This window comes from Salvelinus fontinalis, chromosome 25 (assembly GCF_029448725.1).
Source record: "Salvelinus fontinalis isolate EN_2023a chromosome 25, ASM2944872v1, whole genome shotgun sequence".
Lineage (NCBI taxonomy): Eukaryota > Metazoa > Chordata > Actinopteri > Salmoniformes > Salmonidae > Salvelinus > Salvelinus fontinalis.
The window spans coordinates 18,300,669-18,325,029 of NC_074689.1; the positions used below are offsets into that span (position 1 = coordinate 18,300,669).

Here is a 24,361-nt window from a genome sequence, read left to right on the forward strand (position 1 = left end):
TGGTGGCGCCGGTAGTGTGGGAGCTGGACGTGGACATTGAGCAGGCGTTACGTGCAGAGCCCGTTCCCCTCCAGTGTCCCGCTGGGCGTCTGTACGTTCGTCTGCTGTCCGTGACCGGCTGATCTATTGGGCCCACACGTCACCCTCCTCTGGTCTTCCAGGCATCGGTCGGACGGTGTGCTGTCTGAGTGGGAAGTACTCGTGACCCACTTTGGCTAAGAACGTGAGGGTTTATGTTTCCTCCTGCTCGGTGTGCGCCCAGTGTAAGGCTCCTAGGCACCTGCCCAAAGGTAAGCTACACCCCTTACCCGTTCCACAACGGCCTTGGTCGCACCTGTCGGTCGATTTCCTTACCGATCTTCCTCCTTCACAGGGTAACACCACGATCCTGGTCGTTGTGGACCATTTTTCTTAGTCCTGTCGTCTCCTCCCTCTGCCCGGTCTCTCAACAGCCCTACAGACTGCGGAGGCCTTGTTCACTCACGTCTTCCGGCACTACGGGGTGCCTGATGATATAGTGTCTGACCGGGGTCCCCAGTTCACGTCGAGGGTCTGGAGAGCGTTCATGGAGCATCTAGGGGTCTTGATCAGCCTTACCTCGGGTTTTCACCCCGAGAGTAATGGGCAGGTGGAGAGAGTTAACCAGGATGTGGGTAGGTTTCTGCGGTCGTATTGCCAGGCCGGTCATATTGACCGGCCGGGGGAGTGGGCGGCGTTCGTGCCCTGGGCAGAGATGGCCCAGAACTCGCTTCGCCACTCCTCCACCTCTCCCCCTTCCAGTGCGTACAGGGGTATCAGCCGGTTCTGGCTCCTTGGCATCAGAGTCAGACCGAGGCTCCTGCGGTGGATGACTGGTTCCGGCGCACGGAGGAGACATGGGACGCTGCCCATGTTCACCTTCAGCGCACCGTGCTGCGCCAGAAAGCCAGCGCAGACCGTCAGCGCAGTGTGGCCCAGGGGTTCGTAGCGGGGGACCGGGTATGGCTCTCAACCCGAAACCTGCCCCTCCGCGTGCCCTGCCGGAAGCTGGGTCCCCGGTTTGTGGGTCCGTTCAAAGTCCTGAGGAGACTGAACGAGGTGTGTTACAGGTTACAGCTCCCCCCGACTACCGTATTCACCCCTCGTTCCATGTGTCTCTCCTCAGGCCGGTGGTGGCTGGTCCACTCCAGGAGTCTGAGGTGCGGTAGGTTCCTCCACCCCCTCTGGACATCGAGGGGGCCCCGGCGTACGCCGTTCGCTCCATACTGGATTCGAGGCGTCAGGCGAGGGGCCTTCAGTACCTCGTGGAGTGGGAGGGGTACGGTCCGGAGGAGAGATGCTGGGTTCCGGGGGAGGGCGTGTTGGACCCTTCAATGCTGCGGGAGTTCCACCATCTCCCTCCAGATCGCCCTGCACCTCGTCCTCCGGGTCGTCCTCTAGGCCGATGTCGGCGCGCGGCTTCATCCGAAGTCGGTTCCTCTCCTTGTTCGGGGGGCGTTCGGCGGTCAACGTCACCGGTCTTCTAGCCATCGCCGATCCACTTTTCATTTTCCATTTGTTTTGTCTTGTTTTCCCGCACACCTGGTTTACATTTCCTCATTCTTTGACGAGTATTTAACCCTCTGTTCCCCCCATGTCTGTGTGTGGAATTGTTTGTTGTTACGTGTATGTGTACGTCAGACTGGTTTGCTCCGGGTTATGTCAACCCGTATTTGTTTATTGTTCTTAGTGCCGTGTGTCTGTTCGCCGTAATAATGGGCTCTGTTTGCTACCCAATTCTGCTCTCCTGCGCCTGACTTCCCTGCAGCCAGTTACGCATACACTGCACAATTAGCCTATCAGAAGCTTCTAAAGCCATGAAATCATTTTCTGGAATTTCCCAAGCTGTTTAAAGGCACAGTCAACTTAGTGTATGTAAACTTCTGACCCACTGGAATTGTGATACAGTGAATTATAAGTGAAATAATCTGTCTGTAAACAATTGTTGGAAAAATTACTTGTGTCATGCACAAAGTAGATGTCCTAACTGCCTTGCCAAAACTATAGTTTGTTAAAAATACATTTGTGGAGTGGTTGAAAAACGAGTTTTAATGACTCCAACCTAAGTGTATGTAAACTTCCGACTTCAACTGTATATATATATATATATATTCACCTCATTGGGTCTCCAAAAATGTTTGTCTTGATATGAAGGGTACACTCAGTAGACAGATATGTTTTTAGACGCAGCACAAGGCCAGACAGAAATTAATTTGTCTGAGTCTGTTGACCCTTTTAACGGCACCACCTCCCATCACAACTTAGCCACAACCTTAATGTTTACCCAATAACAAGCCCCAACCACCATTTCCCCTCAGACAATATCGCCAAGCACTTATTTTATTACACATCAATCAGTTAAATCGTATTACGCACAAACCGACCCCCAAAAATAATTGTATTTGTCTTTCATTAAATAATTTCACATGGGGTAAAGATTGCTGTTCGGAATCTATTAAGGCACATTTGGATGCTTTATCTCGTTCCTCCGGGGTCTTTCTCTTCCTTTGAGGAGGATAATCTGGAATATAATATATCTCTCCCCGCTTCTTAAACACTTTGAAAATACCCCAATTAGGCCTTATTATCAGTGGCAAGGATGATGTTAAGTGAGTTAAGTGGCTCTGCTGTAGTGATGGGAGGGGAGGAGATGTGGCCTCAGATAGGGACTTGCTGGGACACCAGTGTTTGATGTGTCTGGGCTCTTTAATATGTGGCTGTATTATGAGAGGACACACTGTCTAATACACTATCATTAGTTATCAGTCACTTCCCCACCTCATCAAGGGGTTGACTGACTAGAGGCCTATGCTGATTTGCAATAGCTACGTAACTTTTTCTACTACATCATTCCATCAAATTGAAATGCCTGTGTAGTGTTAACCTCTCCTAGAGATGTCTGCTACCCACAGCAAAGTGAGTGATGACAGAACACATGCACCAGTGCACCTGATAATACTTCCCCACAGTGTTCCCCAGTGCACATGAAAACGCTTCCCTAGAATCCCCACACAGATTAGGAAAGGTTCCATCCGAGGGGTTCCAGAACAGTGCTCCAGAGAAAACTTAAAAACAACAACAACAACAACAGGGGATTTGCTTTTGTGTTTCGAAGGGTGCTGCGTAGATAGAACGTTGCGGCCATGCCCGCCTGTCAGGAAAACAACCTGTGGTTACCTAGGTTACCCTGTTGTCTCACAGCAAAAACATGACCTTTTTCAAAGCAATTTTCTTGTTTGCTTGTTTTAATAAATTGCAAAACTAGATTTAAGAAAAGTACAAAGATGACTTTTCAACATTGCTTGCTCCGGAGCGTTCTCACTACGTAGAACGTTTTATATTATAGGCTTCCCAACAACACAAACAAACGGATTTTACAGCTACAAGTAGTGAATGGAGTTTCAGTACAAACTGAGTATATTAAACAAGTGAAATGTCTTACCTGTGATTTAATGTTTTCCATACAGATAGATACAGTACCAGTCAAAAGTTTGGACACACCTACTCATTCCAGGGTTTTTCTTTGTTTTGACTATTTTTTACATTGTAAAATAATAGTGAAGACATCAAAACTATGAAATAACACATATGGAATCATGTAGTAACCAATTTTTTTTTGAACAAATCGAAATATATTTTATATTTGAGAATCTTCAAAGTAGCCACCCTTTGCCTTGATGACAGCTTTGCACACTCTTGCCATTCTCTCAACCAGCTTCATGAGGTAGTCACCTGGAGTACATTTCAATTAACAGGTGTTAAATTGGTACATTTGTGGAATTTCTTTCTTTGAGCCAATCAGTTGTGTTGTGACAAGGTAGGGGTGGTATACAGAAGATTTGTTAAAAGACCAAGTCCATTTTATCGCAAGAACAGCTCAAATAAGCAAAGAGCAATGACATTCCGGCATTTAAAAAAACAAAAAAACATTTAAATAATAATGTAACCTTTGTTTAACTAGGTAAGTCAGTTAAGGACAAATTATTATTTCCAATGACAGCCTACTCCGGCCCTAACCTGGACGATGCTGGGCCAATTGTTTGCCGCCCTATGGGACTCCCAATCACAGTCGGTTGTGAAACAGCCCAGAATCGAACCAGGATCTGTAGTGACGTCTCTAGCACTGCAATGCAGTGCCTTAGACCGCTGTGCCACTCAGAAGCCATAACTTTAAGACATGAAGCTCAGTCAATCCGGAAAATGTCAAGAACTTTGAAAGTTTCTTCAAGTGCAGTCGCGAAAACACATCAAGCGCAATGATGAAACTGGCTCTCATGAGGACCGCCACAGGAAAGGAAGACCCAGAGTTACCTCTGCTGCAGAGAGTAAGTTCATTAGAGTTAACTGCACCTCAGATTGCAGCCACAAAACAGACACATCTCAACATCAACTGTTCAGAGGAGACTGCGTGAATCAGGCCTTCATGGTCGAATTGCTGCAAAGAAACCACTACTAAAATACACCAACAAGAAAAAGAGACTTACTTGGGCCAAGAAACACGAGCAATGTACATTAGACCTGTGGAAATCTGTCCTTTGGATTGATGAGTTCAAACTTTAGATTTTTTGTTCCAACCGCCGTGTCTTTGTGAGACGCAGAGTAGGTGAACGGATGATCTCCGCATGTGTGGTTCCCACCGTGAAGCATGGAGGAGGAGGTGTGGGGATGCTTTGCTGGTGACACTGTCAGTGATTTATTTAGAATTCAACGCACACTTAACCAACATGGCTGCCACAGCATTATGCAGCGATACGCCATCCCATCTGGTTTGCGCTTAGTGGTACTATCTTGTTTTTCAACAGGAGAATTACCCAAAACACACCTCCAGGCTGTGTAAGGGCTATTTGACCAATGAGAGTGATAGTGCTGCATCAGTTGACCTGGCCTCCACAATCACCCAACCTCAACCCAATTGAGATGGTTTGGGATGAGTTGGACCGCAGAGTGAAGGAAAAGCAGCCAACAAGTGCTCAGCATATGTGGGAACTACTTCAAGACTGTTGGAAAAAGCATTCCCCATGAAGCTGGTTGAGAGAATAACAAGCGTCTGCAAAGCTGTCATCAAGGCAAAGGGTGACTACTTTGAATAATCTAAAATATACAATATATTTTGATTTGTTTAACACTTTTTTGGTTACTACATGATTCCATATGTGTTATTCCATAGTTTTGATGTCTTCACTATTATTCTACAATGTAGAAAATAGTTTTTAAAAAAAGGAAAAACCCTTGACCGAGTAGGTGTGTCCTAACTTTTGACTGTACTGTATGTGTAGCCTACTTGGATACCGGCTCCCCACAGTTTTCCACTCTCTCATGCCGAATAGGCTGAAGCCGCACGGCTATTTTCGCAGGCTCTATTTCCCTACGTGGGAGCATTGTGAACCATAGGTCAGGATTTTTGACCTAGCTACATGTACATTAAACAACACATCAGATTTTCAGCATGTTTTGTTATTTCTGTATAACAAAAAACGATGACAAAGTTGGCTCTTTTACACTGGGTGTCAATGGGAAATAACGTTTGTGTTCCCCAATTTGTGTGTGTGGTCAAGGGGAATTCCTTATTATTATGTGAATATTGGCTCGGAGTATGCAACTGAATAATTCAAAAAAATAGTTCAGCAGGACCCACTCCCTGTCTCACTTGTTTACTGTTTTGGCTGCCTCTATGTCATGAGCTTTTGACAAAAGCATTTGCAGCCATATGATGCTACCAATGGTTTGGTTCATAAACTGTAAATAAATAAGCAGTAAACTGTATAGAAGTAACTTTTAGAGAGTTTATGCCTTTGGGCTATATTCTTGACAACAACTTTGTGGCTATGTTCTGGGAGGAAAGAGGAGATCATCAAAGAGGAGAGGAGAGGGGAGAAGGGGAGGGAAGGGGAGGAGGGAGGGAAGGGGAGGAGAGGAGACTGGCTATGCATATAGAGCTCCAGTGCTGATGTGGTTTTTGCTGCCAGTTCCGTGTTATAATTATGTTTCTGGGTTAAGATATGAACCATATTCACTTCATATTCACTTCCTCACATCAGCGATGCAAACAGATGGTATCAATGCTATTTTCTGGATAATGAATACTGAGGATAATGGTATTCAATACATTTTGTACAACCTCATCATCACAATGCCTTGTGATGCAGTTTCACAACAGTCTTGAACAGAAAATGCTGTTCATGGAAAATTGAATTTATTTCCCTAGCAATAATCGAATCAAACGTAGAAATCTTTATTCTGCATGTGGCATGTTAGCATGGCTCGTGGCTCTGAGCTCTAACAGTCAGGTTTTTACTATATAGGAAACACGCACGCAGGGATGAACACTCGCACGCACACACACACACACATTTTACTACAGTATACGGGCAGTGAGCCCACGTAATACATTCCCATCAGGCTGGCATTGTGCCCACGGTTGGCTCTGAGCGAGTGCTCTACAATAATGTAATGGCTCTTATCTGTCCAGCAGCGAACAGAGAGGATTGTTGAAGAAAACAGTCCTATAAATGCACAAGATATTCAATTAAATGACTGTTAACTCCCAGAGTTAACATGATTTAGGAGCTTTTGATTCTGCTCCTGAGTATTGATTGGATCTTTAGTGGCCGTGTGCAAAGTGAAGCAGTTTCACCAATTGCTCTTGTTGTTTTTTTAGTTAGAGCCAGACCAATGGAAATCCAAACTGTTATTTAGGAGACTGAGTTGATCCATAATGTATATGACAAGCTTGTTATAATCCATTACACAATATAAATGGTTTTCTTCACACAATTTCCATTGATTTCCCTAAATAAAACGATAGTAGTGGTAATGAATTGCATTCATATAGCTCCTTTCAACAGAGTTTATGAAATATGAATATTGTGTAAATAAATACAATTCTGCATGTACAGAACATCACCAATAGTAATTTAAGATGAACAATTATCAGTTAAGGGAGCAAGTCGAACAACCAATTTATCTCAACAACTTTTTCAAACAAGAAAAACAAGAAAAGCTAACATTACTAGACGGTGTTCCCGTGGCTTGTCCCCTCAGCTGTCGTCTTGTTGATATGGCTAATGTTTTGTTGTTCTGTTTGTCTTAGATCACGGAGCTTCACAATATCAAGAACATTACACGGATGCCCCGGGAGACCAAGAAACACGCAATGGCAATCATCTTCTACGACGAGACTTCCAAGACATTTGCCTGTGAGTCAGGTAAGCAATGCAACGCTGGGGAACGGAGGGAGGGAGGGAAGCATGGAGGGATGAAGAGTACAGGGGAGAAAGAGGGAGAAAGGAAAGGAGAGAGGAGAGAGGAGAGAGAGAGAGAGTGAGAGAGAGAGAGAGAGAGAGAGAGAGAGAGAGGAGAGAGAGAGAGTGGAGGAGAGAGAGAGAGAGAGAGAGAGTGAGAGGAGAGAGAGAGAGAGAGAGAGAGAGAGAGAGAGAGGAGGAGAGAGAGAGAGAGAGAGGAGAGAGAGAGAGAGAGAGAGAGAGAGAGAGAGAGAGAGAGAGAGAGAGAGAGAGAGAATTGAGTGCTGAAGGTGCTCCAAGCGCCAGGCATGTGATTCTGTACTGTATTAGCTAAGAAGGGTGGGTTTGTGTGGAGGGGTACTTGGGTATTGTATATATATATGGTTGCATCCTCTGGGTCCTGGTAGAGCAGAATGCTGTGATCTGATAGGTTGTAATGAATTCTGCTGCAGGGACTGGCTGAGTTAATAGTGTTAAGAGTCTTCATAGAGAACTAAAGAGAAACACGGAGAGATAAAGGCGGATGGATATTGGATTCATAGTGATAACAGGATGGGGAGGGAGAGAGAGAGAGAGAGAGAGAGAGAGAGAGTGAGGAGAGAGAGAGAGAGAGAGAGACGAGAGGAGGGAGAGGAGAGAGAGAGAGAGAGAGAGAGAGAGAGATGAGAGAGGAGAGAGAGAGAGAGAGAGAGAGACAGAGAGAGAGAGAGAGAGAGAGAAGATAGAGAGAGAGAGAGAGAGAGAGAGAGAGAGAGAGAGAAGGAGAGGCGAGAGAGAGAGAGAGAGAGAGAGAGAAGAGAGAGAGAGAGGGAGAGAGAGTGAGAGAGAGAGTGAGAGAGAGAGAGAGAGAGAGAGAGAGAGAGAGAGAGAGAGAGAGAGAGAGAGAGAGAGAGGTTGTCCTGCAGAGATATTAGCTCATCTCCTCTCCTTCCTCTTCTTTCCTCTCCTCTCCTCTACTATCCTATCCTCTCCACTCGTCTCCTCTCCCTTTCTCTTATCTTTCTTCTTCTCTCCTCTCCTGTAATGTCACAAACAGAGAAGTAAACAGTAGTTAATTGGGCACTGGGTGGAAGAAACATACACAAACAAACAAGGACAGTGATCTGCTGTAGACAAGTTGCAAGTGATTTTAGTGTGTGTGTGTGTGAGTGTCGTGTGTGTGTGCTGATGTGCTGATGTGAGCTGTAGCAGTGGATCTCAGGGGATAGATTATGTGCTTTATGGGGTGCAGTGAACTCTATCTCCACTCTCTATGTCTCTCTCTATCCTCTCTCTCTCGCTCTCTTTCTCCCTCCTCTCTCTCTCTCTCGCTCTCTGTGTCTTTCTCTCTCTCTCTCTGTATCTATCTCTCTCCCACACAAGCAAACACACACACACACACAAACAAACACACAAAGCTCATACAAAGCTTACACTGCTGACCCCTCCCTCCCTCTTCCTGGAGTCCCTTGCCATATGGAGGGATGTGTCCCCCGTGTCCAACACATGGTCCTTCACTTCCTGCACTCAATCACACACATGCACACTAGGGCTGGGCGGTGAACCGCATATTAGTATATACGGACCAGTTTGGATTTTTACTTTACCTTACATATCAGTATATCAATGTTTGGTTTATTAAATGTAATAACTGAGTGCTGAAACTAAATATGCTGGACAAGCTGGGATCTTTTTGTGTCTGTAAAATTAATTATGCTAGAAATGTTGGTGTAAACGCTAATGTGTAAATATTGATATAATAACCATTCATATGGAAGTAAAGTTGGAGTCACCCGATGTTGTGTGGTCCACCAACTACGACTCCTCCAACTACGACTCCTCCAACTACGACTCCTCCAACTACGACTCCTCCAACTACGACTCCACCAACTACGACTCCACCAACTACGACTCCTCCAACTACGACTCCTCCAACTACGACTCCACCAACTACGACTCCTCCAACTACGACTCCTCCAAATACGACTCCTCCAACTACGACTCCACCAACTACGACTCCTCCAACTACGACTCCTCCAACTACGACTCCTCCAACTACGACTCCACCAACTACGACTCCTCCAACTACGACTCCTCCAACTACGACTCCACCAACTACGACTCCTCCAACTACGACTCCTCCAACTACGACTCCTCCAACTACGACTCCACCAACTACGACTCCTCCAACTACGACTCCACCAACTACGACTCCTCCAACTACGACTCCTCCAACTACGACTCCTCCAACTACGACTCCTCCAACTACGACTCCACCAACTACGACTCCTCCAACTACGACTCCACCAACTACGACTCCTCCAACTACGACTCCTCCAACTACGACTCCTCCAACTACGACTCCACCAACTACGACTCCTCCAACTACGACTCCTCCAACTACGACTCCAACTACGACTCCTCCAACTACGACTCCACCAACTCTGGAAACCATGCCGTTTATTAGGCTACAAATGAAATAAGATATAAGAACTTCACATGGTGGTGAAAGTGCACACTGATGAGCTTGATGCTCCTTTCCAATAAACACTGAGGGTCTTTGTCACGGATCCCTCCGGAACTTTCGTTACTCACACCCGTCCCCTATTCCCACTGATTAGTACTTGTATGTATGTGCCCTTTGGTTTCCATTGGGCTGTCGATTATTGTTACTATGTCCGTTGGTGTGTATAAGTACCTGTGCTCTGTGTTTTGGCTTTCGTGTCATTGTGCATTGCGCAGATGATTACGGGTCTCGTTCCGTGTGTGCACCTCATTGTGTTAATCATTGTGTTAATCATTGTGCACGTGTGTATTTATTCGAGGTACTCCTTGTCACGGTCGTGTGGAGAAACGGACCAAGGCGCAGCATGCTCTGAGTTCCACATCTTTATTTAGGTGAAACTTTCAAAACAAAAAGGAAACAAACAAACCGTAACATCAGAGGTGCACATGCACTAACTCAAAACAAGATCCCACAAAAAAACAGTGGGGAAATGGCTGCCTATATATGATCCCCAATCAGAGACAACGATAAACAGCTGCCTCTGATTGGGAACCATACCAGGCCAACAGACATACAATAACCTAGATAACCCACCCTAGTCACACCCTGACCATAGAGAGATTTTTTATTCTCTATGTTGGTCAGGTCAGGGTGTGACACTCCTCGCACTTTTCTTTGGATTTCAACCCTGTGTTTGTATACTGTTTGTTTGGTCTTCGTCCCCGTACCTTTACATGGCACGCCATAATTTGGGTGTAAATAAAACCCCTATTACGCATTCCTGCGCCTGTCTCCCGACCCTTTATACCAACGTGACAGTCTTTTTCCGGTGACAAATAAAAATAATCTTGCTCTTTTGTCTATAAAAATCTCATAATGTATGCAAGGGTTACTAGGACCCTGGGGGGACTTGGCCTATCCACAGGGGGTACTTGAAGGGTACTCCAGGCAGAGCAGAATTCAGTTGGTGGTACAGTAACCGAGAAAGGTTGGGAACCACTGATGTAGGCTATACCCGCGCTGTTGGCTAGAGCGCACGTGTCAACACCAAAGTGGGCACACTCGCTATATAACACAACCTTTTCTGTGGGAAAACACTCAGCAGAGTAGAAAATGCGATGGAAACCCATTTCACTTTTTATTCGGTACATGGGAATTGAACCACAAAAGGTATTTTGACGTGCAGCTACGTCATCACGTACAACCTTTCATCAGAAGTGTAAAGGCAGTCAATGTTGTTCTCCTCCTCAAACGAGGAGGAGCATGGATAGGACCAAGATGCGGATTGAGGGAAATAGGCCATCTTTTAATGAAAACAGCAAAACAAGACACTACAAAACAACAAACGTGACTAACCTTCAACCGTCCATGTGTGGACACAGGAACAAACACCCACAAAACCCCAGTGAAACCCTGGCTGCCTTAGTATGACTCTCAATTAGAGACAAACGATACACACCTGTCTCTAATTGAGAATCATACCAGGCCGAACACAAAAACCAACCTAGAAATACAAAACATAGACTGCCCACCCAAAACACACGCCCTGACCAAAAACACATACAAAAACAACATAAAACAGGTCAGGACCGTTACAGAACCCCCCCCCCTCAAGGTGCGAATGCCGGGCGCACCAGCACAAAGTCCAGGGGAGGGTCTGGGTGGGCAGTTGACCACGGTGGTGGCTCAGGCTGAGGGCGAGGTCCCCACCCCACCATAATCAATCCCCGCTTCTTTATCCCCCTCCCAATGACCACCCTCCCACTAACACCACCTAAATGAAGGGGCAGCACCGGGATAAGGGGCAGCACCGGGATAAGGGGCGGCAGGTCCTGGCTGAGGGGCTCCGGCAGGTCCTGGCTGAGGGGCTCCGGCAGGTCCTGGCTGAGGGGCTCCGGCAGGTCCTGGCTGAGGGGCTCCGGCAGGTCCTGGCTGAGGGGCTCCGGCAGATCCTGGCTGAGGGGCTCCGGCAGGTCCTGGCTGAGGGGCTCCGGCAGGTCCTGGCTGAGGGGCTCCGGCAGGTCCTGGCTGAGGGGCTCCGGCAGGTCCTGGCTGAGGGGCTCCGGCAGGTCCGGGCTGAGGGGCTCCGGCAGGTCCGGGCTGAGGGGCTCCGGCAGGTCCGGGCTGAGGGGCTCCGGCAGGTCCGGGCTGAGGGGCTCCGGCAGGTCCGGGCTGAGGGGCTCCGGCAGGTCCTGGCTGGTCCTGGCTGGACGGCTCTGGCAGGTCATGGCAGGACGGCTCTGGCAGGTCATGGCAGGACGGCTCTGGCAGGTCATGGCAGGACGGCTCTGGCAGGTCATGGCAGGACGGCTCTGGCAGGTCATGGCAGGACGGCTCTGGCAGGTCATGGCAGGACGGCTCTGGCAGGTCATGGCAGGACGGCTCTGGCAGGTCATGGCAGGACGGCTCTGGCAGGTCATGGCAGGACGGCTCTGGCAGGTCATGGCAGGACGGCTCTGGCTGGTCATGGCAGGACGGCTCTGGCTGGTCATGGCAGGACGGCTCTGGCTGGTCATGGCAGGACGGCTCTGGCTGGTCATGGCAGGACGGCTCTGGCTGGTCATGGCAGGACGGCTCTGGCTGGTCATGGCAGGACGGCTCTGGCTGGTCATGGCAGGACGGCTCTGGCTGGTCATGGCAGGACGGCTCTGGCTGGTCATGGCCGGACGGCTCTGGCTGGTCATGGCCGGACGGCTCTGGCTGACTGAGACGCACTATAGGCCTGGTGCGTGGTACCGGAACTGGAGGTACCGGGCTGAGGGCACGCACCTCAGGGCGAGTGCGGGGAACAGGAACTGGGCACACTGGACTCTCGTGGCGCACTCTAGGCCTGGTGCGTGGTACCGGAACTGGAGGTACCGGGCTGGAGACACGCACCATAGGGAGAGTGCGTGGAAGAGGAACAGGGCTCTGGAGATGCACTGGAAGCCTGGTGCGTGGTGTAGGCACTGGTGGTACTGAGCTGGGGTGGGAAGGTGGCGCCGGATATACCGGACCGTGAAGGAGGACACGTGCTCTTGAGCACCGAGCCTCCCCAACCTTACCAGGTTGAATGGTCCCCGTAGCCCTGCCAGTGCGGCGAGGTGGAATAGCCCGCACTGGTCTATGCAGGCGAACCGGGGACACCACCTGTAAGGCTGGTGCCATGTACGCCGGCCCGAGGAGACGTACTGGAGACCAGATACGTTGGGCCGGCTTCATGGCACTCGGCTCGATGCCCAACCTAGCCCTCCCAGTGCGGCAAGGTGGAATAGCCCGCACTGGGCTAAGCACGCGTACTGGGGACACCGTGCGCTTTACCGCATAACACGGTGTCTGACCAGTAGGACGCCCTCTTACTCCACGGCAAGCCCGGGGAGTTGGCTCAGGTATCCAACCCGGCTTCACCACACTCCCCTTTAGCCCCCCCCCCCCCCCCAAGAAATTTTTGGGTGAGCCTCTCGGGCTTCCAGCCTCTCCTATGTGCTGCCTCCTCATACCAGCGCTCCTGGGCTGTGGCTGCCTTCTTCACCTCCCGCGAGCGGCGATTCACACCAACCTTAGCCCAGGGTCCTTCTCCGTTGAATATTTGTTCCCAACTCCATTCCTCTTCTCTCCATTGCTTTAGTTCCTTTTCTCTCTCCTCAATCCGCTTGGTCCTGTTGTGGTGGGTGTTTCTGTAAAGGCAGTCAATGTTGTTCTCCTCCTCAAACGAGGAGGAGCATGGATAGGACCAAGATGCGGATTGAGGGAAATAGGCCATCTTTTAATGAAAACAGCAAAACAAGACACTACAAAACTACAAAACAACAAACGTGACTAACCTTCAACCGTCCATGTGTGGACACAGGAACAAACACCCACAAAACCCCAGTGAAACCCTGGCTGCCTTAGTATGACTCTCAATTAGAGACAAACGATACACACCTGTCTCTAATTGAGAATCATACCAGGCCGAACACAAAAACCAACCTAGAAATACAAAACATAGACTGCCCACCCAAAACACACGCCCTGACCAAAAACACATACAAAAACAACATAAAACAGGCCAGGACCGTTACAAGAAGCAAGTCCATTTGATGGAAGCGCATCTCTGGTGGGAAAGTAGGCATATTGTTTTTATGCAGATTTTAGAATAATTGCATAAAAATCTGTCGCTATTGGATGGAAACGTAGTTATAGAGGAGAGTAACTATTCTGATAAAGAAAACTGTACATTTTTCACAAAATAGAGACATACAAAGACAAAACAAATGTTTTATGTAGTAATGATGCATAAATGTATGCATCATTACTACATAAATGTAAATATATACATAAAAGTAGTAATTATTACATAAATTATTTTTGATTGAACAGTATAAAACAATTAAAAGAGAGAAAGCCCCATTAAAACCACTTAGAAGGTATTTGTTACCACGCTAAAGTCATGCACTACTTATGAAGCATATTTGCAACTTTTATTAAAAAAAATACAAAATAAAATACTGTCAAATACCTTCACAAATATGGTATGATATTTTGGCCATGTCGGCCAGCCTTAAGGCACACACACACACACACACACACACACACACACACACACACACACACACACACACACACACACGCTTATGTGCATACACACACTTTCTCTATTTCTCTCCCATGTCCACCCCATGCAGGAAGCTGCCCTCCCAGTGTCCTTCACTTCCTGTGCTCTCTCTGTGGTACTGTGCCAGTGTCAGCCTCTTTTCTCTCTCACTCCCTCTTGCTCCTTCTCACTGATAGTTTTTTTTTACTGATGTCTAGCTCTCTTATCTCTTCCACCCTTCCTCCCTCTCTCTCTCTCTCTCTCTCTCTCTCTCTCTCTCTCTCTCGCTCATTCTCTCTCTCTCTCTCTCACTCATTCTCTCTCTCTCTCGCTGTCTCATTCTCTCTCATTCTCTCTCTCTCTATTTCTCTTACCTCTCCCCTGCCTCTCATTTTGCTACCGCTCCCTCTCCCTCTCTCTCCCTGTGTGTTGTCCAGGCTGCCTCTCGGATAAAGTGTTTGTTTATGTGATTTTCCACTCGGCAGCTCTTACAGTGTGTGAGTTTAGACTTCAGACACACTCAGAGGACACAGGCTCAGCAAGGGAGGAAATGGACCAAGAGAGGCTCTTAAGTACAGAGATTTATCAGTGTGTGTGTGTGTGTGTGTGTGTGTGTGTGTGTGTGTGTGTGTGTGTGTGTGTGTGTGTGTGTGTGTGTGTGTGTGTGTGTGTGTGTGTGCGTGTGTGCGTGTGCGTGCGTGCGTGCGTGTGCGGATGAACAACGCCACAACCTCAGGCATGGTCAGTCTAGGGAACAGACCCTTTACCTTTCAAAACCTGCATTTTCCCTCTCAGATAAACTACCCAGTTGTACACTGAAAAAAAATGAAGGTTCTTAAGTGGTTCTTCCTCAGCTCTTAAGGATCCTTGGAGAACTGTTGTCGCATAAAAAAAACTTTGAGTTAAGTGTCGTGTTTTTGATGTGGCATTTACGGTTCTTCAGAATTCTTAAAGGTTGTTGAAATGTCTATTGAAGCCTGCAATTATGTCCCTTTCATAGCACACAGCAAGTTGTCCAGTGTTAACTAGTGTTGAGTTTTCAGTGTAACATTTCTAGGGTTGATTCAAGAGTTAATCAGTGGTGTAAAAGAACCCCGGAGTTGGCGTTAATAACTAGAGTTGAACCAAAATCATGGCCATCACTATCATATTCCCCAGCATGCTCTTTTGCAGGTGGATTTTCAGAATTGTTTCTTTCAATATCTATGTTTTTGCATGTATGTTTATTGATTAATTAAGCTTTTGCTACTTAAATATAAATAACATACATTTTCCTAAACTATTCCAATCTGTTACTTGGACTTATTGCACCCGTTATATCTTAGTCTTTCCAAGCCTGGTAGTCATTCCAAATGCAGGTTGCGGGTGAATAAAAATTCAAAAGGGTGTATATCCCCAATCTGGCTGGATTCCAATTGGAATTCCACGTTATTTTGCAAGCCAGCATAGTGTGACTGCAATGTCTTGTGTGTTCTGTAAGCTATGAGTTTCAGGCCACTGTATTAGGGTAAAACTAGGCTGTGTTGTCTTTAAGGATGACATTTTAATGAATGAAATCAACAACAACGTCTCTGTCACTAGCAAAAAGTCATGAGTGGGACAAGTAACTTGAAAATTCACTCGAAAGGCAACCTGGGAACTGTGCAAATAAAAATCCCAAAATGGTTTGGGATTTTTATATGTTTTTTCAAAGAACCATCCCATTTATGGTTCTTCAGAGACCCTAAAAGGGTTCCCCTATGGCATCACTCTCAATAACCTTATTTGGTTCCAATTTGCGCCTTTGTTTTTAAGAGTGTACACACACACACACTTCCACATGCATCTCTATACACATCAGTGGCCACAGTGCCATGTCCTGGAGCTCCTTTGGGAAGAGACCAGGGAGAAGTAGACAACACACAGATAAACAGCTCAGTCTGAGTCATTTCATAGCTCAGTAACTCTCATCCACATTCTACAGTCTGGAATGTTACTTTCCATTGTAAACAGAGCTTTTTCCATCTTTAGAGGAAGACATTAGTATTCACCAACAACTGTCTATCTGTTTGCTGTGTGAGGGAGTGATAATTTGATTCATGAAACCATCAGCCTCCACTTAGTGGTTAATTAAACAATTCAATAACACCCCTCCTCTTCCCTCACCACTGCCAAGGGGGCCAGAGTTGAGCTTTTCGAGACTTGTGCACACGGCAGCGTATGTGGTGTATGTGTTTGTGTGTGTTCATGTTCATCTTCCTGCCTGTTCCTGTTTGTGTGTGCATGTGTGCCTCGGAGAGAGATAAGGTGTGTGTAACTGATTAAGAGAGTAGAGATATTATCGACGCGTATGGGTTTGATTAAAAGATTGTCACTGTTACTCCGAGATAATTATTTTCGGATGCATTCACACAATTTCCTTAGAGATCAATCCTGTTAATTGTTTTCTACACCCAGGCTTCCCACCATTTAATTATATCACCCTATTGGGATAATAAGCTATTGATTGTCTGGTGTTAAGAACGTCAGTTGATCCCCTGTGTTCTGCTTGTTGATCAAATCTATCCGAGAAAAAATGCTTTATGGCCTGATCCCAGATCTGTACTGGATGTGCTTTAGAAGTACAGTACAGATTGCGGTTGTCACAGTTACCACAATGCTCCATTTTTCATTGGGAAAAAATAAAGAGACAGAACTCTATGGTCCTTTAAAAACCTGCTGTATGTACAATATCTTGTGATTTAGCTTGGAACAAATAATTGATGGCTGGGTATATCAGGGGTCTGGTGGTCAAGTGCTGTAGGAGCACAGTATAGGAGAGAGGGGAGGAGAGGAGAGAGGGAAGAGAGAGAGGGTTAGGGAGGGCAGTGTTGAGAGTGGTCAGAGGGGAGAAAGATGGGATAGCAGAGGAGAGAGAGGAAATGCAGCATTCATCTGGTGTTTTGTGTTCATGAACTGCTTGACTCTTTTCATCAGCAGAGAATCAATCAGATTGATTTTCTCCAGGTTACCACTACCTGATACTCACGTCCGGGGGGCTTTTTTAGTACACAGTGCATGCTGTATGATTCATCTGTGTTTGTGTGTATGTGTACTTTTCTAACTTTGTATGAGCTGCATGCGGAGGAGTGGTGCAAGCTGCTGTGTGTGGAGTGTGTATTTCTGCCTGTGTGTTTAACTCTTGTTTTAACTCTGTGTTTAGAGCTGCATGCGGAGGAGTGGTGCAAGCTGCTGTGTGTGGAGTGTGTATTTCTGCCTGTGTGTTTAACTCTTGTTTTAACTCTGTGTTTAGAGCTGCATGCGGAGGAGTGGTGCAAGCTGCTGTGTGTGGAGTGTGTATTTCTGCCTGTGTGTTTAACTCTTGTTTTAACTCTGTGTTTAGAGCTGCATGCAGAGGAGTGGTACAAGCTGCTGTGTGTGGAGTGTGTATTTCTGCCTGTGTGTTTAACTCTTGTTTTAACTCTGTGTTTAGAGCTGGATGCAGAGGAGTGGTGCAAGCTGCTGTGTGTGGAGTGCCTAGGAAGCCGACTGAATGACATAAGCCTGGGAGAACCAGACCTGTTAGCAGCGGGGGTGCAGCGGGAGCAGAGCGGTGAGTCCCCAATTAGAACCCCAGCTAATGGAGGCCATTTTGGGTCAATCCTGCCCCAAACTGGTTAGCAGTTACATTACAGGCCTATATGTTTGAGTGCAACTGAGTCCTCAGAGGTTTGTGATAGGGAAACGGTGAGTCTCCAATTAGTCCCTGCCAACAGAGACCATTTTGGGTCGATATTTCCCCCCCAACCATCCCAACACTTGTAGACGGTTTAATTACCAGCCTAGAAATGTTAGTGCTACAGAGGTCTGTGTGTGTGTTTGTGTGCATCTTTATCTATCTATGTGTGTGTGTGTGTACGTGCATGTGTGTATGTACTTTTGAGTGTGTGTCTGTGCATGTGTGTGCATGTGTGTGTGCACGTGTATGTGTGTGTGTGGCTGTGTTCCTGGCCTAATGAGAGGTGCTGTGCATCACTGGCTCCCCTCATAATGAAGCTTGTCACAAAAATGGATGAGATTATATCTGCTGGGGCTGAGTCCATGTGAAATCACTGTTGTCCCCCCCCCCCCCCCCCATCCAGGAAATAGAAATAGAGAAAGAGAAAGAGGAAAGGTATAGCTGTTATTAAATGGGTGATCTTCTATTCATTTGTAGACTAGCCGTGGAAATGACTGCTGTGTGTGTGTGTGTGTGTGTGTGTGTGTGTGTGTGTGTGTGTGTGTGTGTGTGTGTGTGTGTGTGTGTGTGTGTGTGTGTGTGTGTGTGTGTGTGTGTGTGTGTGTGTGTGTGTGTGTGTGTGTGTGGTGTGTGTGTGCGTTTTATAGACTGGCTTTGGAAATGAAAAAATCAAGAATCTGGCCCAAGGTCTCATTTTTACTCACCTAACAACCTCTTACAGGATGCCTACAATTTCATTTACGCATAACTTTGTGCTCTGCCCTCGTTTGAAAAAATCGATATGAATCCGAATGAATCTGAGCAGCCCATCTAGTTCAATGAACAGTAATAACATGTATTTTTCTTTCCCTCAGCTTCGATGTAAAATGACAGGGAAATATTGATTTGTATTCATAACATCGAAGTGGTGCGGTGTGTGAAGAAAGAGAAATAACAACAGAAATAGAACGCTAAACACTTGTGCTTGTCTCTGCAGGACATATACTAAAATGGGAGAAAACTCCACCCTCTGCAGTTACACTTCAAGTAGTGATCACCCAACTACAGGGGCTGATAATTAAATCAAAGTTCATTTTCTCGCTGCTCCTAAAAATAGCCTCGTATTACATTGCCATTTCATCAGTCCTCACTCTAGACTCATGGCTGTTCTTTTGAAACATTAGGCATAATTAGTGAGTATTAATGTAGATTATGAAGAGCTCTCTGAGAGCTGGTTAAAGTGATTGGGGCTGAGGAGGTCTCTAGTAGAGACTCCAGCTGGTTAAAGTGATTGGGGCTGAGGAGGTCTCTAGTAGAGACTCCAGCTGGTTAAAGTGATTGGGGCTGAGGAGGTCTCTAGTAGAGACTCCAGCTGGTTAAAGTGATTGGGATTGAGGAGGTCTGTAGTAGAGACTCCAGCTGGTTAAAGTGATTGGGGCTGAGGAGGTCTCTAGTAGAGACTCCAGCTGGTTAAAGTGATTGGGGCTGAGGAGGTCTCTAGTAGAGACTCCAGCTGGTTAAAGTGATTGGGGCTGAGGAGGTCTCTAGTATAGACTCCAGCTGGTTAAAGTGATTGGGGCTGAGGAGGTTTCTAGTAGAGACTCCAGCTGGTTAAAGTGATTGGGGCTGAGGAGGTCTGTAGTAGAGACTCCAGCTGGTTAAAGTGATTGGGGCTGAGGAGGTCTCTAGTAGAGACTCCAGCTGGTTAAAGTGATTGGGGCTGAGGAGGTCTCTAGTATAGACTCCAGCTGGTTAAAGTGATTGGGGCTGAGGAGGTCTCTAGTAGAGACTCCAGCTGGTTAAAGTGATTGGGGCTGAGGAGGTCTGTAGTAGAGACTCCAGCTGGTTAAAGTGATTGGGGCTGAGGAGGTCTCTAGTAGAGACTCCAGCTGGTTAAAGTGATTGGGGCTGAGGAGGTCTCTAGTATAGACTCCAGCTGGTTAAAGTGATTGGGGCTGAGGAGGTCTCTAGTAGAGACTCCAGCTGGTTAAAGTGATTGGGGCTGAGGAGGTCTCTAGTATAGACTCCAGCTGGTTAAAGTGATTGGGGCTGAGGAGGTCTCTAGTAGAGACTCCAGCTGGTTAAAGTGATTGGGGCTGAGGAGGTCTCTAGTATAGACTCCAGCTGGTTAAAGTGATTGGGGCTGAGGAGGTCTCTAGTAGAGACTCCAGCTGGTTAAAGTGATTGGGGCTGAGGAGGTCTCTAGTATAGACTCCAGCTGGTTAAAGTGATTGGGGCTGAGGAGGTCTCTAGTAGGTACAGGATCTGGTTGGCTGGCTTGAAAAAACTATGACAACGGCGTGGGGTGCATCTCGATAGTCTAAAGTGGCTTCCTCTCCTTGCCTGCTGAACAGATAGAGAAAACAGGTTAAATAATTATGATGGATGATTAATGAGGGGGATTTGTTACAGTACCACCTGTCCAGTTGGACCCAGTTTAGATGTAGCTACAGTACCTGTCCAGTTGAAGTCAGTTTAGATTTATTTTCTATTTTACTAGGCAAGTCAGTTAAGAACAAATTCTTATTTTCAATGATGGCCTTCAGGGGCAGGAAGACAGACTTGTACCTTGTCAGCTCGGGGATTGATCTTGCAACCTTTTGGTTACTAGTCCAACGCTCTAACCACTAGGCTACGCTGCCGCCCCAGATGAAGCTATAGTACCACCTGTCCAGTTGGAGTCAGTTTAGATTTGTTACAGTACTACCTGTCCAGTTGGAGTCAGTTTAGATGAAGCTACAGTACACCTGTCCAGTTTGAGTCAGTTTAGATTTGTTACAGAACACCTGTCCAGTTGGAGTCAGTTTAGATTTGTTACAGTAACACCTGTCCAGTTGGAGTCAGTTTAGATTTGTTACAGTACCACCTGTCCAGTTGGAGTCAGTTTAGATTTGTTACAGTACTACCTGTCCAGTTGGAGTCAGTTTAGATGAAGCTACAGTACCACCTGTCCAGTTGGAGTCCGTTTAGATTTGTTACAGTACTACCTGTCCAGTTGGAGTCAGTTTAGATTTGTTACAGTACTACCTGTCCAGTTGGAGTCAGTTTAGATGAAGCTACAGTAACACCTGTCCAGTTGGAGTCAGTTTAGATTTGTTACAGTAACACCTGTCCAGTTGGAGTCAGTTTAGATTTGTTACAGTAACACCTGTCCAGTTGGAGTCAGTTTAGATTTGTTACAGTACTACCTGTCCAGTTGGAGTCAGTTTAGATGAAGCTACAGTAACACCTGTCCAGTTGGAGTCAGTTTAGATTTGTTACAGTAACACCTGTCCAGTTGGAGTCAGTTTAGATTTGTTACAGTAACACCTGTCCAGTTGGAGTCAGTTTAGATTTGTTACAGTACTACCTGTCCAGTTGGAGTCAGTTTAGATGAAGCTACAGTACCACCTGTCCAGTTGGAGTCCGTTTAGATTTGTTACAGTACTACCTGTCCAGTTGGAGTCCGTTTAGATTTGTTACAGTACTACCTGTCCAGTTGGAGTCCGTTTAGATTTGTTACAGTACTACCTGTCCAGTTGGAGTCAGTTTAGATGAAGCTACAGTACCACCTGTCCAGTTGGAGTCCGTTTAGATTTGTTACAGTACCACCTGTCCAGTTGGAGTCAGTTTAGATTTGTTACAGTACTACCTGTCCAGTTGGAGTCAGTTTAGATGAAGCTACAGTAACACCTGTCCAGTTGGAGTCAGTTTAGATTTGTTACAGTAACACCTGTCCAGTTGGAGTCAGTTTAGATTTGTTACAGTAACACCTGTCCAGTTGGAGTCAGTTTAGATTTGTTACAGTACTACCTGTCCAGTTGGAGTCAGTTTAGATGAAGCTACAGTACCACCTGTCCAGTTGGAGTCCGTTTAGATTTGTTACAGTACTACCTGTCCAGTTGGAGTCAGTTTAGATGAAGCTACAGTACCACCTGTCCAGTTGTAGTCAGTTTAGATTTGTTACAGTAACACCTGTCCAGTTGGAGTCAGTTTAGATTTGTTACAGTACTACCTGTCCAGTTGGAGTCAGTTTAGATTTGTTACAGTACTACCTGTCCAGTTGGAGTCAGTTTAGATTTGTTACAGTACCACCTGTCCAGTTGGAGTCAGTTTAGATTTGTTACAGAACACCTGTCTAGTTGGAGTCAGTTTAGATGAAGCTGCAGTAACACCTGTCCAGTTGGAGTCAGTTTAGATTTGTTACAGTGTTACCTGTCCAGTTGGAGTCAGATTAGATTTGTTACAGTAACACCTGTCCAGTTGGAGTCAGTTTAGATGAAGCTACAGTATCACCTGTCCAGTTGGAGTCAGTTTAGATTTGTTACAGTACTACCTGTCCAGTTGGAGTCAGTTTAGATTTGTTACAGAACACCTGTCCAGTTGGAGTCAGTTTAGATTTGTTACAGTAACACCTGTCCAGTTGGAGTCAGTTTAGATTTGTTACAGTAACACCTGTCCAGTTGGAGTCAGTTTAGATTTGTTACAGTTATACCTGTCCAGTTGGAGTCAGTTTATATTTGTTACAGTACCACCTGTCCAGTTGGAGTCAGATTAGATTTGTTACAGTACACCTGTCCAGTTGGAGTCAGATTAGATTTGTTACAGTACCACCTGTCCAGTTGGAGTCAGTTTAGATTTGTTACAGTAACACCTGTCCAGTTGGAGTCAGTTTAGATGAAGCTACAGTACCACCTGTCCAGTTGGAGTCAGTTTAGATTTGTTACAGTAACACCTGTCCAGTTGGAGTCAGTTTAGATTTGTTATAGTACCACCTGTCCAGTTGGAGTCAGATTAGATTTGTTACAGTACCACCTGTCCAGTTGGAGTCAGTTTAGATTTGTTACAGTAACACCTGTCCAGTTGGAGTCAGTTTAGATGAAGCTACAGTACCACCTGTCCAGTTGGAGTCAGTTTAGATTTGTTACAGTAACACCTGTCCAGTTGGAGTCAGTTTAGATGAAGCTACAGTACCACCTGTCCAGTTGGAGTCAGATTAGATTTGTTACAGTACCACCTGTCCAGTTGGAGTCAGTTTAGATTTGTTACAGTAACACCTGTCCAGTTGGAGTCAGTTTAGATGAAGCTACAGTACCACCTGTCCAGTTGGAGTCAGTTTAGATTTGTTACAGTACTACCTGTCCAGTTGGAGTCAGTTTAGATTTGTTACAGTACCACCTGTCCAGTTGGAGTCAGTTTAGATTTGTTACAGAACACCTGTCTAGTTGGAGTCAGTTTAGATGAAGCTACAGTACCACCTGTCCAGTTGGAGTCAGTTTAGATTTGTTACAGTAACACCTGTCCAGTTGGAGTCAGTTTAGATTTGTTACAGTACTACCTGTCCAGTTGGAGTCAGTTTAGATTTGTTACAGTACTACCTGTCCAGTTGGAGTCAGTTTAGATTTGTTACAGTACCACCTGTCCAGTTGGAGTCAGTTTAGATTTGTTACAGAACACCTGTCTAGTTGGAGTCAGTTTAGATGAAGCTACAGTAACACCTGTCCAGTTGGAGTCAGTTTAGATTTGTTACAGTATTACCTGTCCAGTTGGAGTCAGATTAGATTTGTTACAGTAACACCTGTCCAGTTGGAGTCAGTTTAGATGAAGCTACAGTACCACCTGTCCAGTTGGAGTCAGTTTAGATGAAGCTACAGTACTACCTGTCCAGTTGGAGTCAGTTTAGATTTGTTACAGAACACCTGTCCAGTTGGAGTCAGTTTAGATTTGTTACAGTAACACCTGTCCAGTTGGAGTCAGTTTAGATTTGTTACAGTACCACCTGTCCAGTTGGAGTCAGTTTATATTTGTTACAGTTATACCTGTCCAGTTGGAGTCAGTTTATATTTGTTACAGTACCACCTGTCCAGTTGGAGTCAGATTAGATTTGTTACAGTACACCTGTCCAGTTGGAGTCAGATTAGATTTGTTACAGTACCACCTGTCCAGTTGGAGTCAGTTTAGATTTGTTACAGTAACACCTGTCCAGTTGGAGTCAGTTTAGATGAAGCTACAGTACCACCTGTCCAGTTGGAGTCAGTTTAGATTTGTTACAGTAACACCTGTCCAGTTGGAGTCAGTTTAGATGAAGCTACAGTACCACCTGTCCAGTTGGAGTCAGATTAGATTTGTTACAGTACCACATGTCCAGTTGGAGTCAGTTTAGATTTGTTACAGTAACACCTGTCCAGTTGGAGTCAGTTTACATTTGTTACAGTACCACCTGTCCAGTTGGAGTCAGTTTAGATGAAGCTACAGTACCACCTGTCCAGTTGGAGTCAGTTTAGATTTGTTACAGTAACACCTGTCCAGTTGGAGTCAGTTTAGATGAAGCTACAGTACCACCTGTCCAGTTGGAGTCAGATTAGATTTGTTACAGTACCACCTGTCCAGTTGGAGTCAGTTTAGAT

At 46.1% G+C, this 24,361-nt stretch overlaps 1 protein-coding gene across 2 annotated transcripts in view; it reads left to right on the forward strand.

Moving 5' to 3' along the window:
* The window catches only part of dok6 (docking protein 6), a 115,230-nt gene that overhangs the window by 41,968 nt on the left and 48,901 nt on the right, over positions 1 to 24,361 (forward strand). Inside the window, exons 3-4 of one of the 2 annotated variants that reach the window (XM_055881498.1) lie at positions 7,109 to 7,223; positions 17,751 to 17,870. In XM_055881498.1, the coding sequence (XP_055737473.1) occupies positions 7,109 to 7,223; positions 17,751 to 17,870 (235 nt within the window). The remainder of the gene's footprint in view (positions 1 to 7,108; positions 7,224 to 17,750; positions 17,871 to 24,361) is intronic. The other variant, XM_055881499.1, reaches the window with a different exon arrangement.